Raw genomic sequence first — 18,820 nt, 5'->3', positions numbered from 1 at the left:
CGCCATCACTCACCCCTCGCTCAACTCTGCATACACACACGCGCACTCGACAAGCACACCTTTTCACCGCCTGACCATGCGATTGCACCTGCAGGAATATCCTCACATCATGCCGCCTGCACCGCCCATGCCCGCCGCGGCCGCCGCACCGTAGCTGGGCAACTGCATCGCACTGGCGATCAGGTTCACCGCCTCCTGGTCGATGTCGTCGTTCTGGATCGACAGGGGCCAGACGCTCTGGTCGTGCGAGAAGAACTCGGCGATGGCCAGGGAGCTGGTGTCGAGCGTGCCCGGTGTGGGTGCGTGGTAGGTTGTGAGTGCTGAGAGGGAGCTAGGGGGGAGGTGGTGGGGAGGGGCGTGGAGGGAGGTGGATCTGGAGTGGGGGCGGTGCGGAGAGGGGAGCAGGGAAGGGGGAGGTAGGTGCGTCGAGAGCGAGGTGCGTCTTGCCGCTCCAGGGGAGTACATCTGTCCGGCTGCAAACCCAGTGGCAGGATACGGCGTGTGTCCGTTCCCCTGCTGATCCCCCGCCACGCCACCCTGCTCTGACGCAACACCCGCACCGACCCCACCCAGCGCATCAAACTCGTCCATCTGCCAGCTCCCCATCAACGCGTCGATATCAAACGTCAACCCCGCCGAGATGCCCAACCCAAACGGCGAATCCCCACTGTGCGTAGACGCAAACTCGTCCGACCCGGTACCGCCCGTCATGATCCCGTTCATGCCTTCCATCGACTCGGACAGCGTCATGGTCTCCGGCTTCGGCGTAGCCTGCAACGACCTCGCCAAGCGCTTCTTGCTCCGGATGCGCGACTTGGCCCACTTGAGCACCATCTCGATGTCGCGGATGGGTGCCGACTGCGCATCTTCGTCCGAAGCCTGCGGGTCGATCTCGCCTCCGTTGCCGGCCGCCTCCTGCTCCAACGCACGCAGCGGCCACGACGCTCCCGCCCAGTACTGCTGCAGCTTCTGCAGGATGCGTTGGCACGCGCCCAGGTTGATCTCGGCGTACGATTTGGTCGAGACGAGGTGGCTGGTGCGGCTCTGCTGGTGGTTCGACGCTGCGCCTCGTGAGGGAGGTCGTGAGGGCGCAGGTGTCGTTCCGTGACCCATGCTGCGCAACGCCTCGCGTGCCGCTTGCCTTTCCGCGACGAATGATCTTCCCGCCGGTAAGACCAGCTGATCCAAGTACGGCGAGGCGGTGATGCTTCGATCGTCGAAAGCGTCGCCCAGCGTCAAGATGTCCGCGATCGTGCGGGAAGCAGACGCACTCGCTGCCGGTGCAAACGACGGCAGCAGAGGCACCGAGTCGCCCGTGAAATTCTTCACGAGCGCCGGTCGATCCAGCAGGCCGATGGTCGACTGGAACAGCACGTGCAGATACACGAATCCTGGGCTCTGATTGTGAGCAGCGCTCTTCTGGAACGTCTGCACGTTGAAGTGCAGGTTGGCGGGAAGGTCGGAATAGCTCTGAGCCAGCTCGAACCACATTCGCGTGAGGTCGCGTTTGGTCGTCTCCGCCGAGATGGACGAAACCTCGCGTTCGCGACGATTAAGCAGCTCGCCCATGCGTCCGCGCAACATGAGGATTCGAACAACGTGCCCAAACACGACGGTCTCGTCCTTCATGTCGCTGCTCTCGCTGAGCTTCGGCAGCTCGATGTCGATCTCGCTCTCTCGGATCGAGACGGGACGACCGGTTCCGAAGGTGGTGATGCGATCGAGTCCGATGACGGCCCAAAACAGCAGACGAGCCTTTTCCTGGTGCTTTTCGTTGGAAATGCTCTGGATACTGACCTCGTGCTGCAGTCCAAGATCCTGTGCCATCCTCAGCGCCATACCCACGTACATCCACAGACCAGAGTCGCTGCCGGCTGCGAACTCTGAGTAGCTGAGGAGGATGAGAGCCTCAATCACCTCAATCGAAGGGAAGGAAAGCAGAGGGATAATGAGAATCTTGGCCATCTCGCTGAACGGGTCGCCCGACGACTTCCGCGGAGCTTTGCGCAGCTCGGGTCGGTTCGAAAAGCGAGCTGCAACAGCACATACGGCATTGGCGAGGATGGCGGGCATGGATCCATTCGCTACACCGTTCCTGAGCTCGTCTGCTTCCATCCAGGGACACCACGACGGCTTGAAATGGGTGAGAAAGAGCGTCACGAGGTGCTCGAGGATGTCCTTCCTCGGATAGCGAGGACGATTGATCTCGAAGAGCTCGCGCGTTACCGAAGAAGATGCCTTGTTCTCCAGTCGAGCGCTGGGACTCGCCAGCTGTGCAGGATGCGGCGAAAGCACAGACTCGTCCAGCGCGTTGCCTGGCGTTCGAGAAGGGTGTTGGTCCTCGTCGCGAACGGTGAATCCGAAACTCGCCGCATTCTCGGGATTATCGTCGTCGGCTCCCAAGGCCGGTGCCAGCTCGTCCGTGCCAGGCACCTCTGAATCCTGCAGTACGCCGACTTTGATCTTGCGATAACCAGGCGTGTTTGCGGTCGTGCCGAACCAACGGAAGAAGGGCAGGACAATCTTTGGGCGCGATTGAGGCATCGGCTCTTCCTGCGCCTGGATCGTGACCTCGGGCGCGTTGTCCGTTCTAGCAGCGCCATCACGTTGCCACTTTTCGATGCCGTCACGAAGCTCTGCAGAAACGTCGCGATGATGGGTTTCTGTCACATTGTTGGAAGCGCGGTGGTCAAACGAGGGCCTATGCGGCGCTTCGTGCTTGTGGACAGACGACGGATCGGAAGGATGACCGTAGTATTCCAAGGACATGGGGTCGACCGGCTGATTGAGCACCTTCGGAGGGCTAGCGGCAGACAACTTGCGTCGAGGGCGAAAGTCATCCGTGGGACGTGGGTTGAATGGCCTTGGTGCGGCGTACATGGTGGCAGAGCGGCCGGATCTATTGGAAAACACGCTGCTGTCGCTGGGCGACTGCTGCTGCAAGAAGAAGGAGGCTGCGCCTGCCGAGCCAGGCCCAGAGGCTGGCGCAACGTCCACGGCATGGCCGTAATGTGACGGGTCGTGAGATTGCGCGAACGCTTCTAGGTATGCGCCATGTTGGTCTCCCATTGTTGGATGGCTGAATCTGTGCTTCGAGGAGGCGGGGATGCCAGACTCTCTGTCGAAGAACTCGTTGCGTGTCGAGGCGGAATCTGATCGACGTCTGGATGTCGAAGAGGATGAAGACGACATTCTGGAAAAGTGAGCAGGTGCGCCCTTTGATGGCGGTGAGGCCATGATGGTAGGTGGCGAGGAGGCCCTCTTAATATAGGTCGGCGTAGCTGGGATAGGCAGAGGTGCTGCCAACTTGTTGGGGTTGGCAAAGGAGCGAAAGACAGCTTTTGCTTTTGGTTTCGAGGCGGAAACAGAAGCAGCGTCTTGAGTGTTGTCCTTTGAATCAGATGCTTCGCTTTCGACGTCCGACTTCTTTCGCTTGGGTGGTTTTGGCCTTGATGATTCGTCGGCATCGTCGTGTGACTTCCGAGGCGTGGAATTGGAGCCCTTTTTTGATGCAATGGTTCTCGCATTGGCGCTCGGGGGACCGCAATGGGCAAAACGAGCTGCCCTAAGTGCAGGAGCGAGATCGTCGACTCTGAAGAGACACTGCTTGCCAGAAGCCAGACAGTTCTGGCAGACAGGCGCATCGGGAGAAAGCAAGCAACGCACCTTCTTGGCACGGCATGCTTCGCATGCACTAACGGGACGAGTGCGCTTTTTGGGCTCCGAGTCCGCTGCGGCAGCATCTGACTTCCTCGATTGCGACTTGGAGGACGCTCTTTCCTTGGCTGGACTCGAAGGACCGGCGGATGCGACAGAAGCCAGCGTTTCGGCAGCAGCCATCATGGCGGACGATGTCATGGTCGGAAATGCTCACGTAGATTAACAAGTAGGGCCGTAGGAGCGTGGTTGGTCGTCAGTGAAGATGGGAAGCGGGTGTCGAGACCTCGCGATGGTTTTCGCATGCGTTCCTGCCGAGAACGGGACCTACGTCGGAGGATGCAGGATGATATCCGAGCCAATGGATATCAAGCGGGAGCTTTGAAGGGCTGGTGGCAGTTACTTGGCCGTCGAAAGGTCAAGGGACAGACATCTGGCTCGACGCTGAGCCTCAAGAGCTGGGGAAAGCTAGATCGAGTCGAGGAAGGTGGAGAGGCGCCAAGTTTGTCGCTGTAGAATGCAGTCAAGCCAAGGTGATGGTGCGCTGGCGGCACGTCAAGGAAGATGAAATGTGGCTTGAGGCTTGACGGTGTGTGATGAGAGCGAGCGTGTGACGTTGTGAAATTGGTTGCAGTGTTCTTGAGCGGGTCGATGAAAGGCGTGCTTTCAGAGCGCGAACCTTTCGTCGTCGGACGGAATCCGATGGGCGGTGATGCGGTTGGTGACGCCCGGCAAGGGGAAGGAACAAGGCGGCTCGCCTCAAGCGCTCGAGCGGCGTTGCCGAAAGTCAATCGAAATGCAGCTGCAGTGAAATCTGACAACTTCTTTAACTCCAGTGGAACGGCGTAAGCAAGCGTGGGAAGGAAGGAAGAGGATGGTGGTGATGGAGCAAGATCATTCGCAGCGGAAGATGCGAGAAGAGGGGTCCGGGCAAGGAGAAAACGTTGTGGGGTCGGCAGCCGACCAGGAGAAGGACTGTTGAAACACACAAAGCCGTACTGAAGTCGGCTACGGCGGCACTTCGCTCTTCCTTTCTCTAACCGCAGGGTCCTGCCCCGACCCGCAAGGCGAATTGCGTTTCAGAGCGGAGGATCTGCTCATGCAACTGCGGCTCCATTGCCGGACTTCAACGTGAGCAACGCTACGGGCTTTATCGCCCTTTCTGTAGCGTCGTCGCTCCTTGCGCTCTCAGCTCTTTACTAAGGGTGAACGACAAACGACGCTAGACACCCCACTACTTGGCCTGGGTATGCTCCGGAGCGTTGTATGAGATTCCGCCAATTTCTATTATTTTGTTCGCGGCTTTGCGCTTGACCTCTTGCCCCCATTTGCTCGGCTGGGCCGCCACCCCAGCGGAACAAGGGTCCACATTTGCGGAGTATCCGCAGCAGGCCAGCTGCAGTTAGAAGACAAGAAGCGCCACTCATCATACTGCTGGCATTGGCAGAACGCCGAAGAGCACCGAAAGCTGGAAGGACGGGCGGCGTTAGCGTGAGAGCACGCGGGCTCGACAGGGGTCAGCTCGTTGACCGGTCAACGGGGCTGCCATGCGCTCTCGGATCGAATGCACCCGAGAGCAGGGGTGCTGCAAAGTCTTTTTTGTCCTCCAGCGCCTTCCCCCACACTCCGAAGAAAGGTCAAGCGCAAAAACGTCGATGCGAGGTCAAAAAAGAAAGAGATTTCCGAAATCTTTTGCAGGTCGCGCATCTGAGTCTGTACACTGCTCAGGTGCCTCCTTTACCCACGCGGTTGGCAACAAGCAGAGATTGCCGATGTCAGCTAGCATCAACCTCTCTCCGCCAAATCCCCGTCTTGTCAACACGTTGGTCGTGGAGACTTTGCGACCCACAATCGTTGCACACAAATGCAGCCCGGTGTGCGCTTAACATGAGTTTGCTCGGTCAAATGCTTCCGAGCCAATCTCGATAACGTGCTGTGACCTTCTTGGTCGCGTCGGCGAAAGATCAGCGACAAACATGCTCGATGATGATCGGCTTTGAGTACAGCATTTGCTTCCGCAGCACGTTGTGTTATTGAAATACGCTGAGCTAGCTGTGACGTCGACCATTGATGCAGCCCTTCGTAGCCTGGCCCAATCATATTCGAAAGCTGCATCTCCCTCGCTGTCGTACCATCTCTACCCTTTGTCCCTGATCTAAAATCGATCTCTGTCTCGGTCTTCCTCCCCGTACTCGTCGACTCCATCCCCACTTTTGTCTTCATCGTCATCTTCATCGTCGCTTAGGGAGCTCAAGCTTGACTCCGAGTCCATGCTCAATCTTCCATTGCTTGTGCCGTCTCCTTCCAATTCGGATGACTGCGCGCTCGTCCTTCCACCTAGATAGGTCTCGTCGGTAAGAGGTTGGACGCCTTTGATGGAAACCAACGCTGCCATCGCCGGTGAGTGATGGCCGTGTATATGCGCAGTTGACCGCAAGAAGGGATTCGTGGAGGATGTCGCCTCGTCGAGGTAAAGAAGCCTCGTCTTGTTGATTGAGCTTGTCCAATCACAACCGGGTAGATCGATGCGAGCGCGCTTGTTGGGCCTTTCGTCGATCGATGAGCCGGAGCCGGATCCTTGATAGAACGACTCTGCTGCCAGGCGGTGAACTTCAGAACGACCCGAACAGCGGGAAACGGGCATCGATTGTGCTGCTGGACGAAGGCTCGGCTCTAGTCCGGCGTATGCGGGACGAAATCCCAGCACGGTCGACGAGTAGGCTCCGCCAGTCGACCACGGTTGCGGCTGCGGTTGCAATTGACGAAGATAGGTTTTCTCCATTGATTCAGGCTGTGTTTGTCGTAACATGCTCTCGCCGAAAGGTGCCGTCTGCATCGTGCACCTGCGAGATTTGTCGTCAAAGTTAACTTGAGCCTCTCCATGGGAGGATGAGACCATCGCTGTCGAGTCCTCGCTGTAGCTCTGCTGCCTCCACGCATGAGTGGCTTGCCCAAGCATAACGGAACAATCGTTTTTGACAGTAAAGCCTTCGACTTCGTGAGCGGCCCGGGGAAGCGGGCCGAGAACTTCCGGAGGTTCATGCCTTGTCGTCGTGATAGGGCCGGGTCCGTGAATAATTGGTCTCTTTTCCGGGTTCGCCGTATTCGGATGGTCGTATGGAGATGCTGGGGGTGCGATGTGCAGAGACATAGGCAGCTGCGGACCCACTGTGAGATAGGATGGACACTGCGCCATGCCTTCAGATCTTGAAAGTCCGGTTGCCAGTGCTGTGGAGGGGTGCGAGACTATCTCGTGAGGTCTCATCTGCAGAACAGAATCCCTTTTGAGGTCTAAGTCACCTCCACGCCAAGCCTCGTATTCGCTTTGGCCAAAAGCAACATCAAAAGCGAAGGAGACATCCGGTTGCACTCCGAGCATCTCGATTTGGTCTTGCATGCGGCCTAGCATTCGTGACATTTGAACCGGCCTCTTTCCCTGCTTGGGAATGTTATCGAAGAATTCCGTGATAGTGCTGATGATACCCAGAATGCTTCCCAGCTTTTCTCTAACGGTTCGTTGGGCTTCTTGTGACAAGATGATTGCTTCCCTGGACCCTTCCGAGTCAGAGGCTAGTCGAATGTTCGCCTGCGTCAGCAAGTGCTCGAAGGAGAGCGCAATCGTCTCAATCACTGTCAGTACAATGCAGCTGCCATCCAGCGTGTCGACAAAGCAGGACGCACTGACCGACGGACGACAAATAGCGATGCTATCAGAAGCTCGGTCCGGGCCAAATTGGGGCTGCGGGTCGCCGAAAGCGCTTCGAAGCTGAAGAGTGATGGCAGCGCACGCTCTGACGATGTTGGCAACGCCTTGCGCGCTGACAGAAGTGCTAGTGGATCCAGCATGAAAACAGGCGAGCAGTCCAGTCAGAGAGATCAGAGCAGCGGCCATGAAATCACCTGCAGATGCTGCTGCGCCAGGGTCTGCCTGCGTAGCTCTTGCGAGCGGTAAGGTCGTAAACACTTTGAATGTCGCATCGTCGTTTGCCGTTCCGGGAAGCATACGCGTGTCGATGAGCCGGTTTGTAATCTTGAAGTCGGTGACGCTTTCCGCTAGGCTACCAAGAACTCGGCTGATGCTGCATAGAAGTGTCCAGGACTTTTTGTGAGCCTCGGCGGCCGAGAACTTTCCACTTGCGTGATCGAGTTCCGAGATCCACGAGAAAGAATTCTCCTGTGGTTGCGAGATATTTGCATCCACCAAGATCGAAGTATTTGCGGGGATAGGAGCCAAATGCAGTTCGAGCCAAAGAAGGACGAGTTGGGCGATTGTCTGCATATTATCGAGCTCTTCTCTAATGACGAGGTGCATGTGGATGCCGTTGATTTGGAACTCTGCGGCGATCTCCTCTTGCTCCCTCAGATCCCGAATCCTGAGGATGAGCCCGCAGACGCTGGTCCACCACGTAGCTGCGCGTCTGTCACCGTGTGAAAAGCAATAAGACGCGAAGAGGATCAACGGCTGATGTGGGCATATATCGACCGACCCCTGACGACGACCCCAAACTTACCTGAGAAGACCCAGTGTGAGCTCGTGCCACGCGAGTATCATCATGCACTGTGCAAACTTGTGGAGGCTAGCAGCCTTGAGCGAGCCTAGTTTGCTGCCGTACAGTGTGCAGGTAGTCGTCTTGACGAGCTTGTCCAAGTCCGGCAAACCGTGAGGCTGTGTCTGAGCGTACCACAGGTTCTGCGCAAGGGATCGCTTGATCCCAAGTCCAGCAATCAGAACAGCATCGTAGAGCAGCTTGTCATGCGCCTTCTCTTCGACGTCTCCGACGAAAATGGTCCGGCATACGATCAGCGACAGGAATGGGTGGCTGTTGAAGGCAAGGTCATGGAGCTGGGCGTGCCTCAGGAGCTCATCCTCGGCGTAAGCACGGACGCGTGCCTGCGTGTAGCTGTAACGTTGTCGAGCGATTCGAGATAGGGGAAACGTCAGATGGATGAGATGAGTGGGTGATTCCAAGCCGCTGACATTTTACTCACTGTTGAAATTTGTCGGCACGTGTGATAGTAGGACAAGGAAGTTGAAAGCCGTCCCGGGAAGTTGAAATGACTTGAAGACGTTGTCCGAAGGGCAAAGATTTCACCACCTGTCAAGATCGATGCCGTCATGGCGGTGAGTATGTTCATGTTCAAACAGAATGGTCGTGAAAGAGCCACAGAGGCCTTACCAGCGAATCGACGATCATTTTCAAGATCTGTGAGAGACCACGCTTATACTGGTGGATGCGAAACGTCGAAGCTGAGGGTAAATCCATGTTCAATGTGTCAAGCATCGGATGTGGCCACGACAACTCACATCGATTGCAAACGTTTGCTGTTGATATCCGGATCCCGATGGGTTTCCCGCTGTTCCGAAGCTTCCAGCATCTACGTCCCATTGGGTCTGAGGCGATGAGAAAACGTGAGTTTTGAGGTCAGTAGTCTTTGCATTTCAGGGCCTTTCGCTACAAAGCAACGACTCACTGCGAAGAGCACAACGAGATCATGGTACAAGGTGACATCGCCACCAGAAATCGCAACGGGAAAGCTGGGAGAGGTCCGTTTCACGGCAAGCTGGGCATCCGCATCCTGCTTTCTGACGTTGACTGCGCCATTGTCGTAGATACCTGTGCAAAAGTCGTTGAGGAAGGAGAGATCGGTCGAGCTGGATCCTCTGCCACAGTGTATGAGCAGCGAACATTGACTCACATGGCTTGTTTTTCTCTTTGCAGGTCTTGCACCAAGGTCGTTGCTGCAGCCCAGCCATGACGTTACAAATTCAGTCAAGTCAGTGAGTAGCGTGCAGAGTAAGCATGGAACGGCCATTGCACTTACGCCCGAACATCTTTACCGTGCAACAGTCGACACCAAGCCCGCTGGTGAACGAGTCAGTAAGCAAGAATGTGTAAACAGTGCCATCGTTCTGAGGGTAATAGACACTCACTTCATCTTCCTTCCACGGCTGCACCCGACAAGCGATGTGAGAGAGCGATAGACATGCGTCAGCTTGCGACGTTCCTAAGCACATCACCTTTCTTAGTATGCTCGACTGCTTACCAAAATTTACATGCGCGGCGGCCCTCTGAGCTAGACATGGTGGTCGAGCTTGTTCCGCGATTTCGGATGCGATGGGTGCGTCCGATTATTGTTGTGACCTAAAGGGCGACGAAGCCCATTGATGTTCGACGCACGACGAGCTGTTTCGTTGAGAGCTGGATCGACAGAGGGGCAATTCGAGGAAAGACCAAGATGGCGGGCGCCTGATATTTGATCTTGAAGTACGACATATGCATGAGAGAGACCGAGACAGCGACAAGGTGGTGGAGTTCAAAGCAGCACTGTGGTCTCAGACCCAAGGTAGGAAACACTGACGACCTCGTCCCGAAGCTCACACTGCAGCAAAAACGTGGGGCAGCGTCGAATAGGAAGCCGCCAAAATGGTGCAGAGCAGAGTGCCCCCGCTAAGCAGCGGCATGGTGCCGGGATGCATCCTGAAAGTGGTAACGGGCTGCTCGTTGTCACAGTGACAAAAGATCGATGGCTTGGCAGTAGCCACGACTGAGGTCATATCCGCCTTGCAGATGAAAGACGGCTCAGCTCCGTGGGCGGGAGGAATCTGGTCCAACATGGTCCGAGCCATCATGGCGGTAGAACAAAGACGACGGCAAGCTGATTGCGCTAACTTGCGCATACTGTTCAGTCGATAGAAAGGACACGGAGATGATGAAGAGCGTCGTACATCCTGCATAAAGTTGAGCACATGCGGCGCAAGGACTTGATTGAAGGACGAAAAGGCGATGTCTTGCTAGGTGGTACAAATGACCGGCCGCGAGGAAGCACTTGATTCGTGCTAAACCTTGTCGACTTTGCCCTGGTTCTTTTCGGCCAGATCCTTAGCCCAATCGCGGAGAATGACCTGAGTCAGGAAGAATTGTGATGGTGACGAGAACATGGTCGAGGAGTGACAAAGTCGGAGGGACATTCCAAGGACAAAGTCAAGGTTAGGAATAGAGGTAGGGAGTTAAGGTTGGCAGTCCAGCCGACGCGGTGGACCGAAAGCAAAGCGAAGCAACGCAGAGTCAGTGCAAAATTCCCATCGCTACGACGTCGTCTCGCAAAGAACTACCTCTGCCATCACATTTCAGAACGCACCTTTTGAATCTTGCCAGAGGCTGTCTTTGGGAACTCGGTGGGTACGCCTTGCTCGCCAAGAAACCAGACCCAGGCTGGCGCACTCTGTCCGCCAACATGCTTCTTGACGTAGGCTCGAATCTCTGCGGGTGTTACGTGTGCCTCTGTGTGCGATCTTGCGACGAACACGCCAACAGCCTGTAAGAAGTTTCGATATAAAGAGAAAGATGGCATTGCGCGTTAAAATGCCATCCGCGAATCCTTCAATTGCGTTTGGCGAGTTCATCGATTACTCACCTCTCCGTACTTCTCATCTGGCACGGCAATGACAGCGTTCGTAGCGATTCCTTCCATGCGATCTATGCAACTGGGGTTGGTTACGAAGCCGAAATGAATTCGAGGAGTGTCAGCCTGTGATTGGTCGGAGATGCTCGCCCCGACTCCGCGTTGGCGCGCGAAGCGCCCATGGGCGGAGGCAGGAAACGAGGAGCCAGAGGGATGAACTTACTTCTCGATGTTGGGTGGGAAGAGGTTCTCGCCTTCATGAACGGAAAGCAGATGACGTGCGAGAGAGTAGTAGACGAGAGATGCACGGGTCAATTCCTCCTTCAGCCATGCGAACCCTTGGTCGAGACTGGGATCAGCACTCACCTCCCCGTATGATCACATCCTTGGAACGCCCAACGATACGCACGTAGCCCTCTTCGTCCATGATACCGATGTCGCCTGTTCGCATCCAGACGATGTCGGGCTCGTCCGGATGCCGCTCCATCGCCTCATCTGTTCTTTGAGGGTCCTTCCAGTAGCCCTGCATGACGACGTACCCGGCGGTCTGATGATCACAATTGTGTGCGGAAGGGACGGATCGTCAGCATCGATACGTGCATCCAGGGTTCTTGAATCTGACGAGCAGATGAGAAGCGGACAAACTTACACAGAGCTCTCCTGGCTGTCCGACCGGCAGAGGCTGGCCCGAAGAGTCGTCAGGAGAAACGATCTTGGCATGCACATGCGGATAGACTCTGCCGACGGTCTCGCATCTCCTCACAATGGGTGCGTCGACATCTGCAGCAACAAGATTTCGGACGTTGCCGAACAAGGTTGATTGTCAACGAAAATTGGCCATCTCGACGTCGCTCATGCACCTTTCAGTGAGACCCACCACATCCAAAAGTGACCGGCGAAGTCTCGGTCATTCCGTACACCACCGTTTGATCGCGGAGGCCCAGCTTACCTGGACTCACCAGCGCTTCCATCAAGGCGATGGGCACCGTCGATCCGCTGCATCGCGCCAAGCAAAAAGAGAATTAGTAAGAATGTAAACGTCAGAAAAGCCGGGATGCACCAAAGCGATGCAGGCTCTACTCACCTCGTCAGACCAGTCCGTAGAGATGAAAAATCGAAGGTTTCGCCCTCCTGCATGCCTTGGGGCAAGGGATGACGGGCGGGATCTTGGGCGTGCTCTCTGGCCGATTCAAGAAGCTCGAGCTCAGAGATGAAATGGGTCGGCACGCCATGCATGGCCGTGCAGCGCTCCTCAGAGACGGCACGTAGAGACCTCAGAGGGTCGAAGCCTTCTGCCGCGTAGACGACGGAAGCTCCGTGTGTCCAGGCGGCTAGGTTGCCGAGCACCAGTCCAAAGCAGTCTGACATGTCAAAAAGTCGATGTGGAACAAAAAGTCAGCAACGACGTCGACATAGCTCCGACTTATTACGGGCCTTCAAGGCTGCGCGACTACTCACGGAACAGCGGCGGAATGTTGCATAGCTTGTCGATTTCTGTGAATCTGAGATTGTCACCGATTGCGATGCCATTATTGAGAAGATTCCGAGACGTGAGAGCAACAGCCTTGGGCTTGCCTGTAGTGCCCGAGGTGAGCTGCAGATTGATGACATCCGTGTTCAACACCTCGGGGGTCACATTTGCTTTGCTGGAGGAGAGCAAAAGCTCGCGATAGTCAATTGCACGATGGTTGAGTGCAGACATGGCGTGGCCGAAGTCCTTTCCTTGCTGTGCCAGCACACTGTTGCTCTCCCAGTGTCTCGGCCTGTTGTCAAGGTTGTCTAGCATCACGATTCGTTTCAAGCTCGGGAGCGACTCGTCTTGGAGAATTGTCGGATCGCCGGAGGTGGAGGCTTTGCTAGAGAGGGAGGGCAGGAGCTCGAGGAGCGAGTCGAGGTAGTTGGTTCCGCGAAGAGACGGCACCATGAACAGTGAGGTGGCTTCGACGAGATTGATGGCCCGCCGGAGCTCGGAAGTGCTATAGGCAGGGTTCAGAGTGACGAGCACTGCTCCGATTTGTGCACATGCCCACTGCAGCGCTCCGTAGGCAGAGCAGTTCCTGTTTGAGACGGAGTGAGGTAAGGTCAGGATCGCGTCAGCTTCTGGGCTTGCGTCTCCGCGCATCGACGGAACTTACATCATGAGAACGGCTACGCGGTCGCCTTTCCGTACGCCGAGCTCGTGCAACCCAGCGACTAAGCTCTGTACATGCTCATTCATGGCGCCGTACGACCAACGAATGCAGTCGCTCGATTCGGACGATGATTTTGCGTGCTGTGTTGCAGGCTCATGCTTGGATATCAATGCCGGTCGATCGGCGTAATTTGTCGCTGCCTTCTCCCAGAACTCGCCGAGCGACAGCTCGCAGAGCGGCTTGTCGATGGGTCCAGAGACTCGCGAGAGCAGTGTTCCGCTTTCATCCTTCTTTGTTGGGTGCAGCTGATAGGCAGAGGTCAGGCTGGAAGCTAGTCGTACCTGCCTACGAGCTGAGTTTTGAAAGGTGAAGGGCCCTACTGACAGGGCGCGAGCTTGAATAAACGAGCGGGGTGGCATGGTAACGGCGAGGGACCAAATTCGCTTCGGTCGCGATCTGCTCGAGTGTAGTGGCGCCGGCAGCAATCTTTGAATGGACCGGATGGAATCAAGATGGTGGAGACAGGTATGCAGCCGAGCCCAATGACATCCTCCTCAGGCTTCTGATCCCTGATCTCGGTACGGAAACAGAATTGAGCGCTCCGACATGTGCTCCTTTCGGGCCAATGTTTCGCGCCCCACGTCAATGGTACGTGACCGAGTGGGGCAACAGCTGCGGACTGACCGGCATAGCTCTGTTCTGCTTAACATTTTATGAAGCGCTCTCGGCTTGACCGACGCCTTGGCCACTTGAGACTTACACTCTCTCGCTGGTAGCAACACGCGAGGGTCTCTACATGTACCGGCTAACGCGAACGGGTCCACTTTTTGCGGGGTAAAACACCGGCCAAAATAGCGAGACTTTTTATGAATGTTACGTCGACGCTTAACCAAAAGTTGAAGTGAGCAAAAATATGTTCCTGGTCGGACCCGAGACGAGCCTGATTCGCGCGAGAATTTCGGCATCAAATTGTGAAAAGGACACGGGCTGGCGGTTTGAACGTCGCTGTGTTTGCATCTTCGCAAGTCGGAAGATCAAGGGCGAGAAAGGAAAGAGCCATCGGGGCTGTATCTGTCTCTCAGTTGCAACCTCGTCTCGTTCGACATTTTCTGGTCGATATCTTGCAACGCTGATTCTTTACCGTCACCATCACGTCACCTCTTCCTTATTCTGGTCATTTGCCCAACATGCTCTTTGCCGCACGCCGCCTCGTCGCCCGCGTGCCCGCCGCTCTGCGCGTGGCTCCCACTCCCGTCAACTCGGCCTCGCGACTTTTCACCTCGTCTGCACTCCGATTCGCTGCCGGACCTCCCGTCATCCAGGGCGAGGGCGCCAAGGACGGTGAGATCCCCACCGACGAGCAGCAAGCTACCGGTCTCGAGCGCTTTGAGCTGCTCGGAAAGCTTCAGGGCGTGGAGGTGTTCGACATGGAGCCCTTGCAGATGACCCACCTGGGTACCACTCAGAACCCCATCAAGGTTAAGAGCTACGTAAGTTTTTGCGCGATGATCTGCACGAGGACGGCATAGGATATATTGATTACGGCGCAGCGCCGTGATGGAGAGCCGGAGGAAGCATGTACGACATTGCGTCGAAGGGGCAATCATGGGTGGTTCCGATTGAAACGCGACACCAATCTAGCAGGCAGGAACAGGCGTTGCCGTGTCGGCGTGTGTTGCTATTTCCCACAGCGGAGCTCGAACGATACGATCATAGGCAGTCTCGCTGTTCATCATTCGACCTTTGCTGACCCTCGTTCAATTGCTGCGACCCGCCTATCTTCTGTTCTTCGAACAGTGGCCTACCCGAATCGTCGGATGCACCGGTTATCCCGCCGACTCGCACGACACCATCTACCTTCACCTCAACAACCAGCTCAAGCACCACCGATGCCCCGAGTGCGGAAGTGGTAAGTCTCTACAGCATTCGGAAAGCAGCTTGCTCTGAGGCCGTCGATATTCTAACACTCGCATTGAATCGCTTCTCCATATTTCCTACACTACAGTCTACGAGATGGACTTCGAGGGCGACGAGCACGCCGGTCACCACTAAACGGACCTTCCGACACTCACCATTCGCATAATACATACATGTTGCCGCATCGCCGACGCTGAATGCAACTCATTTGACTCCGATTTCGTGGTCGCCTCGCTGCCTTCCCTTCATGTGTTCCGCTCGATCGGCCGGATGACTGTATGAATGGACCGGTTTTGCGAGCTGGATTTGGCCTAGGTCTTCAACACCAGGGTCGAGCCACGCCGAAGTTCATATACTAAATGATCACAGACGCTGAAATTTCATGGTAAAGGAACGAAGGGCACACACCTGAGCACTTCGAAGTAAGAATTGGTATCCAGATTAAGTGCGACAAGCACAATTACAAGCTACAGTATCGAGTCCATTAGGTAGACTCGTCGGCCTTCTCGGCGGCGCCAACAGCCTGGTCAATTTCGCGTTCCTTTTGAACGCGGAAAACGGCGAGGAAAGCAAGGAAGATCTAGTCAGCTGCTGCACGTCAACGTGAGCTACATACACAACGGACGCTGATGACTTACCTGCTTGAGAGCGTCAACCTTGGCACCACGAGTCGAGACACCGGGAGAGTCATCGATGATGTTGGAGGTGTCGAGCTCCGAAGCCTCGGAGTTGAGCTGCTTCTGCTCGGATCCGCTCGAGACGACCTCGTCCTCAGCCTGAGCGTCGACGTTGGTGTCCTGGACCGACTCATCCTGGATGGGAATCTGCTCGTCCTGGGCCGACATTGTTGTACGTGAGTGATAAAGAGAGTTGTGATGGAGAGAGTGTGTGTGCTTGGTAGCGTTGAATTAGCGGGGCTGATGGGGGAGGACGAGATAGGGTTCTTGGACTTGGGTTCTTTATAGCTTCGAGACGGCCGTCGAGCAATCAGCTGGTCCCACTCCAGAGATGTACAGGGTGCATGACATGCGTCGCAAGGAGGCAGAGGTAGAACGACGTACAATGCCGATCCTATGCCCTCCACACATCACGACGGACAGAACGTCGTCATTGAGGGTCAAGTACCTGCCGAGTAGCGACAAGCTCGTCGCGTAGAGTACCCTGCTATACGAGTGGAACACGCGTACAACTCCATCACGGCATTGCAACACCGGAAACACATGCGGACAGGCGGAATGCTGATTCACATGTGAACGGTCCCAATGCATCAGTGCTTGGGCTGGACAGCGCGCGGTCGAAGCCACAGAGCGGGCTGAGGTCAGTGATAGGCTGTCGAGGGGCACGATGATGTCTCCCTTACGCAAGGTGTACGGCATATCTTACTTCTCAACGCCGGCGCTCAGTGGTCGACGTCACAGGATCGAGGTCACGATGTCAAAGAAGAATCTACACCTTCCTAAACAATTGCATCCTCGCTTGCATTGAGGCGATAGGTCAACAGGTTGAGGACGAACAAGAAGAATCGTAACGGAAGGGTACAATTGGCGTGGACCCTGAAGGCTTAGCAAAGCCGATCTTTCGACCTCGGCTACGGTGTCGCAGACGTAGCGGCTGCAGAACCGGACGTCAAAGCCACACGACCATCCCTCTCTCGCCAAGCCAACACCGGGACCGCTCCATTAGGTGATCATGGAAAGAGCCGGCCCAGAAGCGGCAAAGTCTTCGATACTCCTCTCTCGACGTAGATAACCACGTCACTGTTCAACACTGCGGAATGTTTTCGCTTGAGCCATTGCAGAGAAAGACCGCGTGACTCAGCTACAAGCTATCGTGTGTGGAGCTCACGAACATCGTCTTGCCCGTCGCTATCGCAATTGCATTGCCCGATGGTCGATCTGCTAGTTCGATCATCAGCGGTTAAGGACGATGTCGTTGATGTTCCGGTCGTTGTGAATCGGATCGACGGTGAGGTCTTGGGTGCCTCGATCGGTTAGCCGAAGTCGCTTTTCCAAATTTGAAAACAACTGTCGACATAACACAATAAACCATTCGTCCGCCTGTGACGGCGACGACTTGCTCCTCTCACACGGCTTGTGGTGTGAGAGGCTACCTCCCCAAGACACGCATTGGACCGCGTCAACGGGGCCTTGCCGGTGTGGGGGAGGCCAGTCTCTCACATCTCAAGCCGTGTGCGAGGAACAAGTCGACCTTTTCTATCAGTGGCAAACGAAGAGCAAACAAGCAGGGCCAGATTGAATCGATGGTTGCATTGATAGCGCCTGCGTGCTTCACCGATCAGACGAATCTACAAGATGTTCGTTCTCGTCGGACCAATGAGTGATCCGGTCTGACAGGCTTGTTTCTCAATTCCTCCAAGAGACTGCGACTTTACTTGATGGGGAGCTTGTTAATAGCGGCCTGCGACTTGGCATCGTTCTCGATGGTGGCACACCACTTCTGAACAGCGGGGTACGGGGAGAGGTCGATGTTGCCGAAGCCGGCGATGCGGACCCAGGACCAAAAGGCAAAGTCGGCGATGGTGGGACGGTCCAAAGCGACGAAGCTCGAGCCACGCTGCTGCTGCTTGTTCAGCTGATCTTCGAGAACCTGGTAGAGACGAGCGGTCTCGCCTTCGAAACGCGTGAAGGCCGACTTCTGAGGCTTCTCGCCGTAGGTTCCGGTCCAGTAGTGGTGCAAGTAGTTGACGTTGCCCTGTGGGAAGAGAAAAAGCGAAAAGGAAGCGAAAGCTGGTCAGCGGACAAATATCGAAAATGACGCGAACGCGATTGCATGGTATTGATTGATCGCATTTTGTCCGCGAAGAAGTTGAGACCATGCTCCTCTCCTCTATAACACCACCAAACATGGCATGCTGCATCTATGGAGTGTATGTATCTACGAACTTGAGTGGGACCGAGGCCGGACAGCTGATGCGTCAGCCATTGCATCACGATGGCTCTTTCTTCAGGGGTCTTGCCGAGGAATCGACCCTCCTTGTCGTGCTTGTCGCAAAGGTAGTAGAGAATTGCTCCGCTTTCCCATACCGCAAAGCCATCGCTGTCGTTGGAGACGAGGCATGGAACTCGACCGTTAGGGTTGACCTTGAGGAACTTGGCGCCCTTGACACCCTTCTCCGGGTCATCACCAAAGTCAAGAGGGACGACGTCGTAGGTGACGCCGAGGAACTCCATCAAGGCGGCCGCCTTGAGAGGGTTAGGTCCAGGACCACGGTGAGAGTAGAGAGTGTATTGAGCCGACATTTTTATCTCTTGGACAACGGTGCAAAAGAGTGGAGAGAGGGTGTGTAGAAAAGGAACGAGGAAGTGTCGACCTTATATGTGGCAGAGGCGTTGGTGATCTTTCATGCGGGGAAAGTGTTTTACTTCACAGTGTGGCACAACGGGCACGGTCCATCCATCATGCAAGACGTTCGGCGGCATCCCAGGCTGAAGAAGCCTGCCGTCAGGCAGTTCATGGACCGGAATTAGGCGGCTCGGTGAGGTATAAGGATCAACACTGCAGAGCGAGACAGGATTTCCGTTGCGGGCCTCTCGCGCAAGCCTGTTGCATCCTACATAGCATCACGACTGTAAAGTTCAGACCATGGGGACGCAGGGAGCAAACGAGGACGGGGACCTTCGCAGTGAGTTTGCCGAACTCGTGGTCGAAAATGGCATGGAGGGAGCCTGTCATATGATGAGCAACGGCAA

At 55.8% G+C, this 18,820-nt stretch overlaps 7 protein-coding genes across 7 annotated transcripts; 2 read left to right on the top strand and 5 right to left on the bottom strand.

Moving 5' to 3' along the window:
• Nucleotides 1–102: 102 nt before the first annotated feature.
• On the bottom strand, nucleotides 103–3,843 carry PHSY_005989 (C6 transcription factor; the record flags this gene model as incomplete). The annotated part of the gene is made up of 1 exon (XM_012336592.1): nucleotides 103–3,843. The coding sequence occupies one exon, from the start codon at nucleotides 3,841–3,843 to the stop codon at nucleotides 103–105; it is 3,741 nt and encodes a 1,246-aa protein (XP_012191982.1).
• A 465-nt stretch (nucleotides 3,844–4,308) lies between these two features.
• On the top strand, nucleotides 4,309–4,860 carry PHSY_005988 (ectonucleoside triphosphate diphosphohydrolase 1; the record flags this gene model as incomplete). The annotated part of the gene is made up of 2 exons (XM_012336591.1): nucleotides 4,309–4,502; nucleotides 4,704–4,860. The coding sequence occupies 2 exons, from the start codon at nucleotides 4,309–4,311 to the stop codon at nucleotides 4,858–4,860; spliced, it is 351 nt and encodes a 116-aa protein (XP_012191981.1).
• A 952-nt stretch (nucleotides 4,861–5,812) lies between these two features.
• PHSY_005987 (hypothetical protein) lies at nucleotides 5,813–12,429 on the bottom strand (the record flags this gene model as incomplete). The annotated part of the gene is made up of 13 exons (XM_012336590.1): nucleotides 5,813–8,075; nucleotides 8,169–8,558; nucleotides 8,647–8,753; nucleotides 8,835–8,861; nucleotides 8,963–9,049; nucleotides 9,130–9,272; nucleotides 9,481–9,607; nucleotides 11,074–11,143; nucleotides 11,285–11,315; nucleotides 11,428–11,584; nucleotides 11,711–11,841; nucleotides 12,011–12,057; nucleotides 12,146–12,429. 13 exons carry the CDS (start codon nucleotides 12,427–12,429, stop codon nucleotides 5,813–5,815), a joined length of 3,864 nt encoding a protein of 1,287 aa, XP_012191980.1.
• An 82-nt stretch (nucleotides 12,430–12,511) lies between these two features.
• PHSY_005986 (hypothetical protein) lies at nucleotides 12,512–13,612 on the bottom strand (the record flags this gene model as incomplete). Its single annotated transcript, XM_012336589.1, has 2 exons — nucleotides 12,512–13,118; nucleotides 13,197–13,612. 2 exons carry the CDS (start codon nucleotides 13,610–13,612, stop codon nucleotides 12,512–12,514), a joined length of 1,023 nt encoding a protein of 340 aa, XP_012191979.1.
• Nucleotides 13,613–14,380: 768 nt separating this feature from the next.
• PHSY_005985 (cytochrome c oxidase polypeptide iv, mitochondrial precursor) lies at nucleotides 14,381–15,245 on the top strand (the record flags this gene model as incomplete). Its single annotated transcript, XM_012336588.1, has 3 exons — nucleotides 14,381–14,683; nucleotides 14,991–15,102; nucleotides 15,199–15,245. 3 exons carry the CDS (start codon nucleotides 14,381–14,383, stop codon nucleotides 15,243–15,245), a joined length of 462 nt encoding a protein of 153 aa, XP_012191978.1.
• A 349-nt stretch (nucleotides 15,246–15,594) lies between these two features.
• On the bottom strand, nucleotides 15,595–16,486 carry PHSY_005984 (hypothetical protein; the record flags this gene model as incomplete). Its single annotated transcript, XM_012336587.1, has 3 exons — nucleotides 15,595–15,651; nucleotides 15,749–15,943; nucleotides 16,172–16,486. The coding sequence occupies 3 exons, from the start codon at nucleotides 16,484–16,486 to the stop codon at nucleotides 15,595–15,597; spliced, it is 567 nt and encodes a 188-aa protein (XP_012191977.1).
• Nucleotides 16,487–17,020: 534 nt separating this feature from the next.
• On the bottom strand, nucleotides 17,021–18,301 carry PHSY_005983 (hypothetical protein; the record flags this gene model as incomplete). Its single annotated transcript, XM_012336586.1, has 3 exons — nucleotides 17,021–17,216; nucleotides 17,503–17,822; nucleotides 18,155–18,301. The coding sequence occupies 3 exons, from the start codon at nucleotides 18,299–18,301 to the stop codon at nucleotides 17,021–17,023; spliced, it is 663 nt and encodes a 220-aa protein (XP_012191976.1).
• Nucleotides 18,302–18,820: the final 519 nt, after the last annotated feature.

The sequence above is a fragment of the Pseudozyma hubeiensis genome (genome assembly GCF_000403515.1).
Source record: "Pseudozyma hubeiensis SY62 DNA, scaffold: PHS57, whole genome shotgun sequence".
In the NCBI taxonomy this organism is placed as follows: Eukaryota; Fungi; Basidiomycota; class Ustilaginomycetes; order Ustilaginales; family Ustilaginaceae; genus Pseudozyma; species Pseudozyma hubeiensis.
Note: the sequence above shows the minus strand (reverse complement) of the source record. Positions and strands in the feature narration are given on the sequence as shown.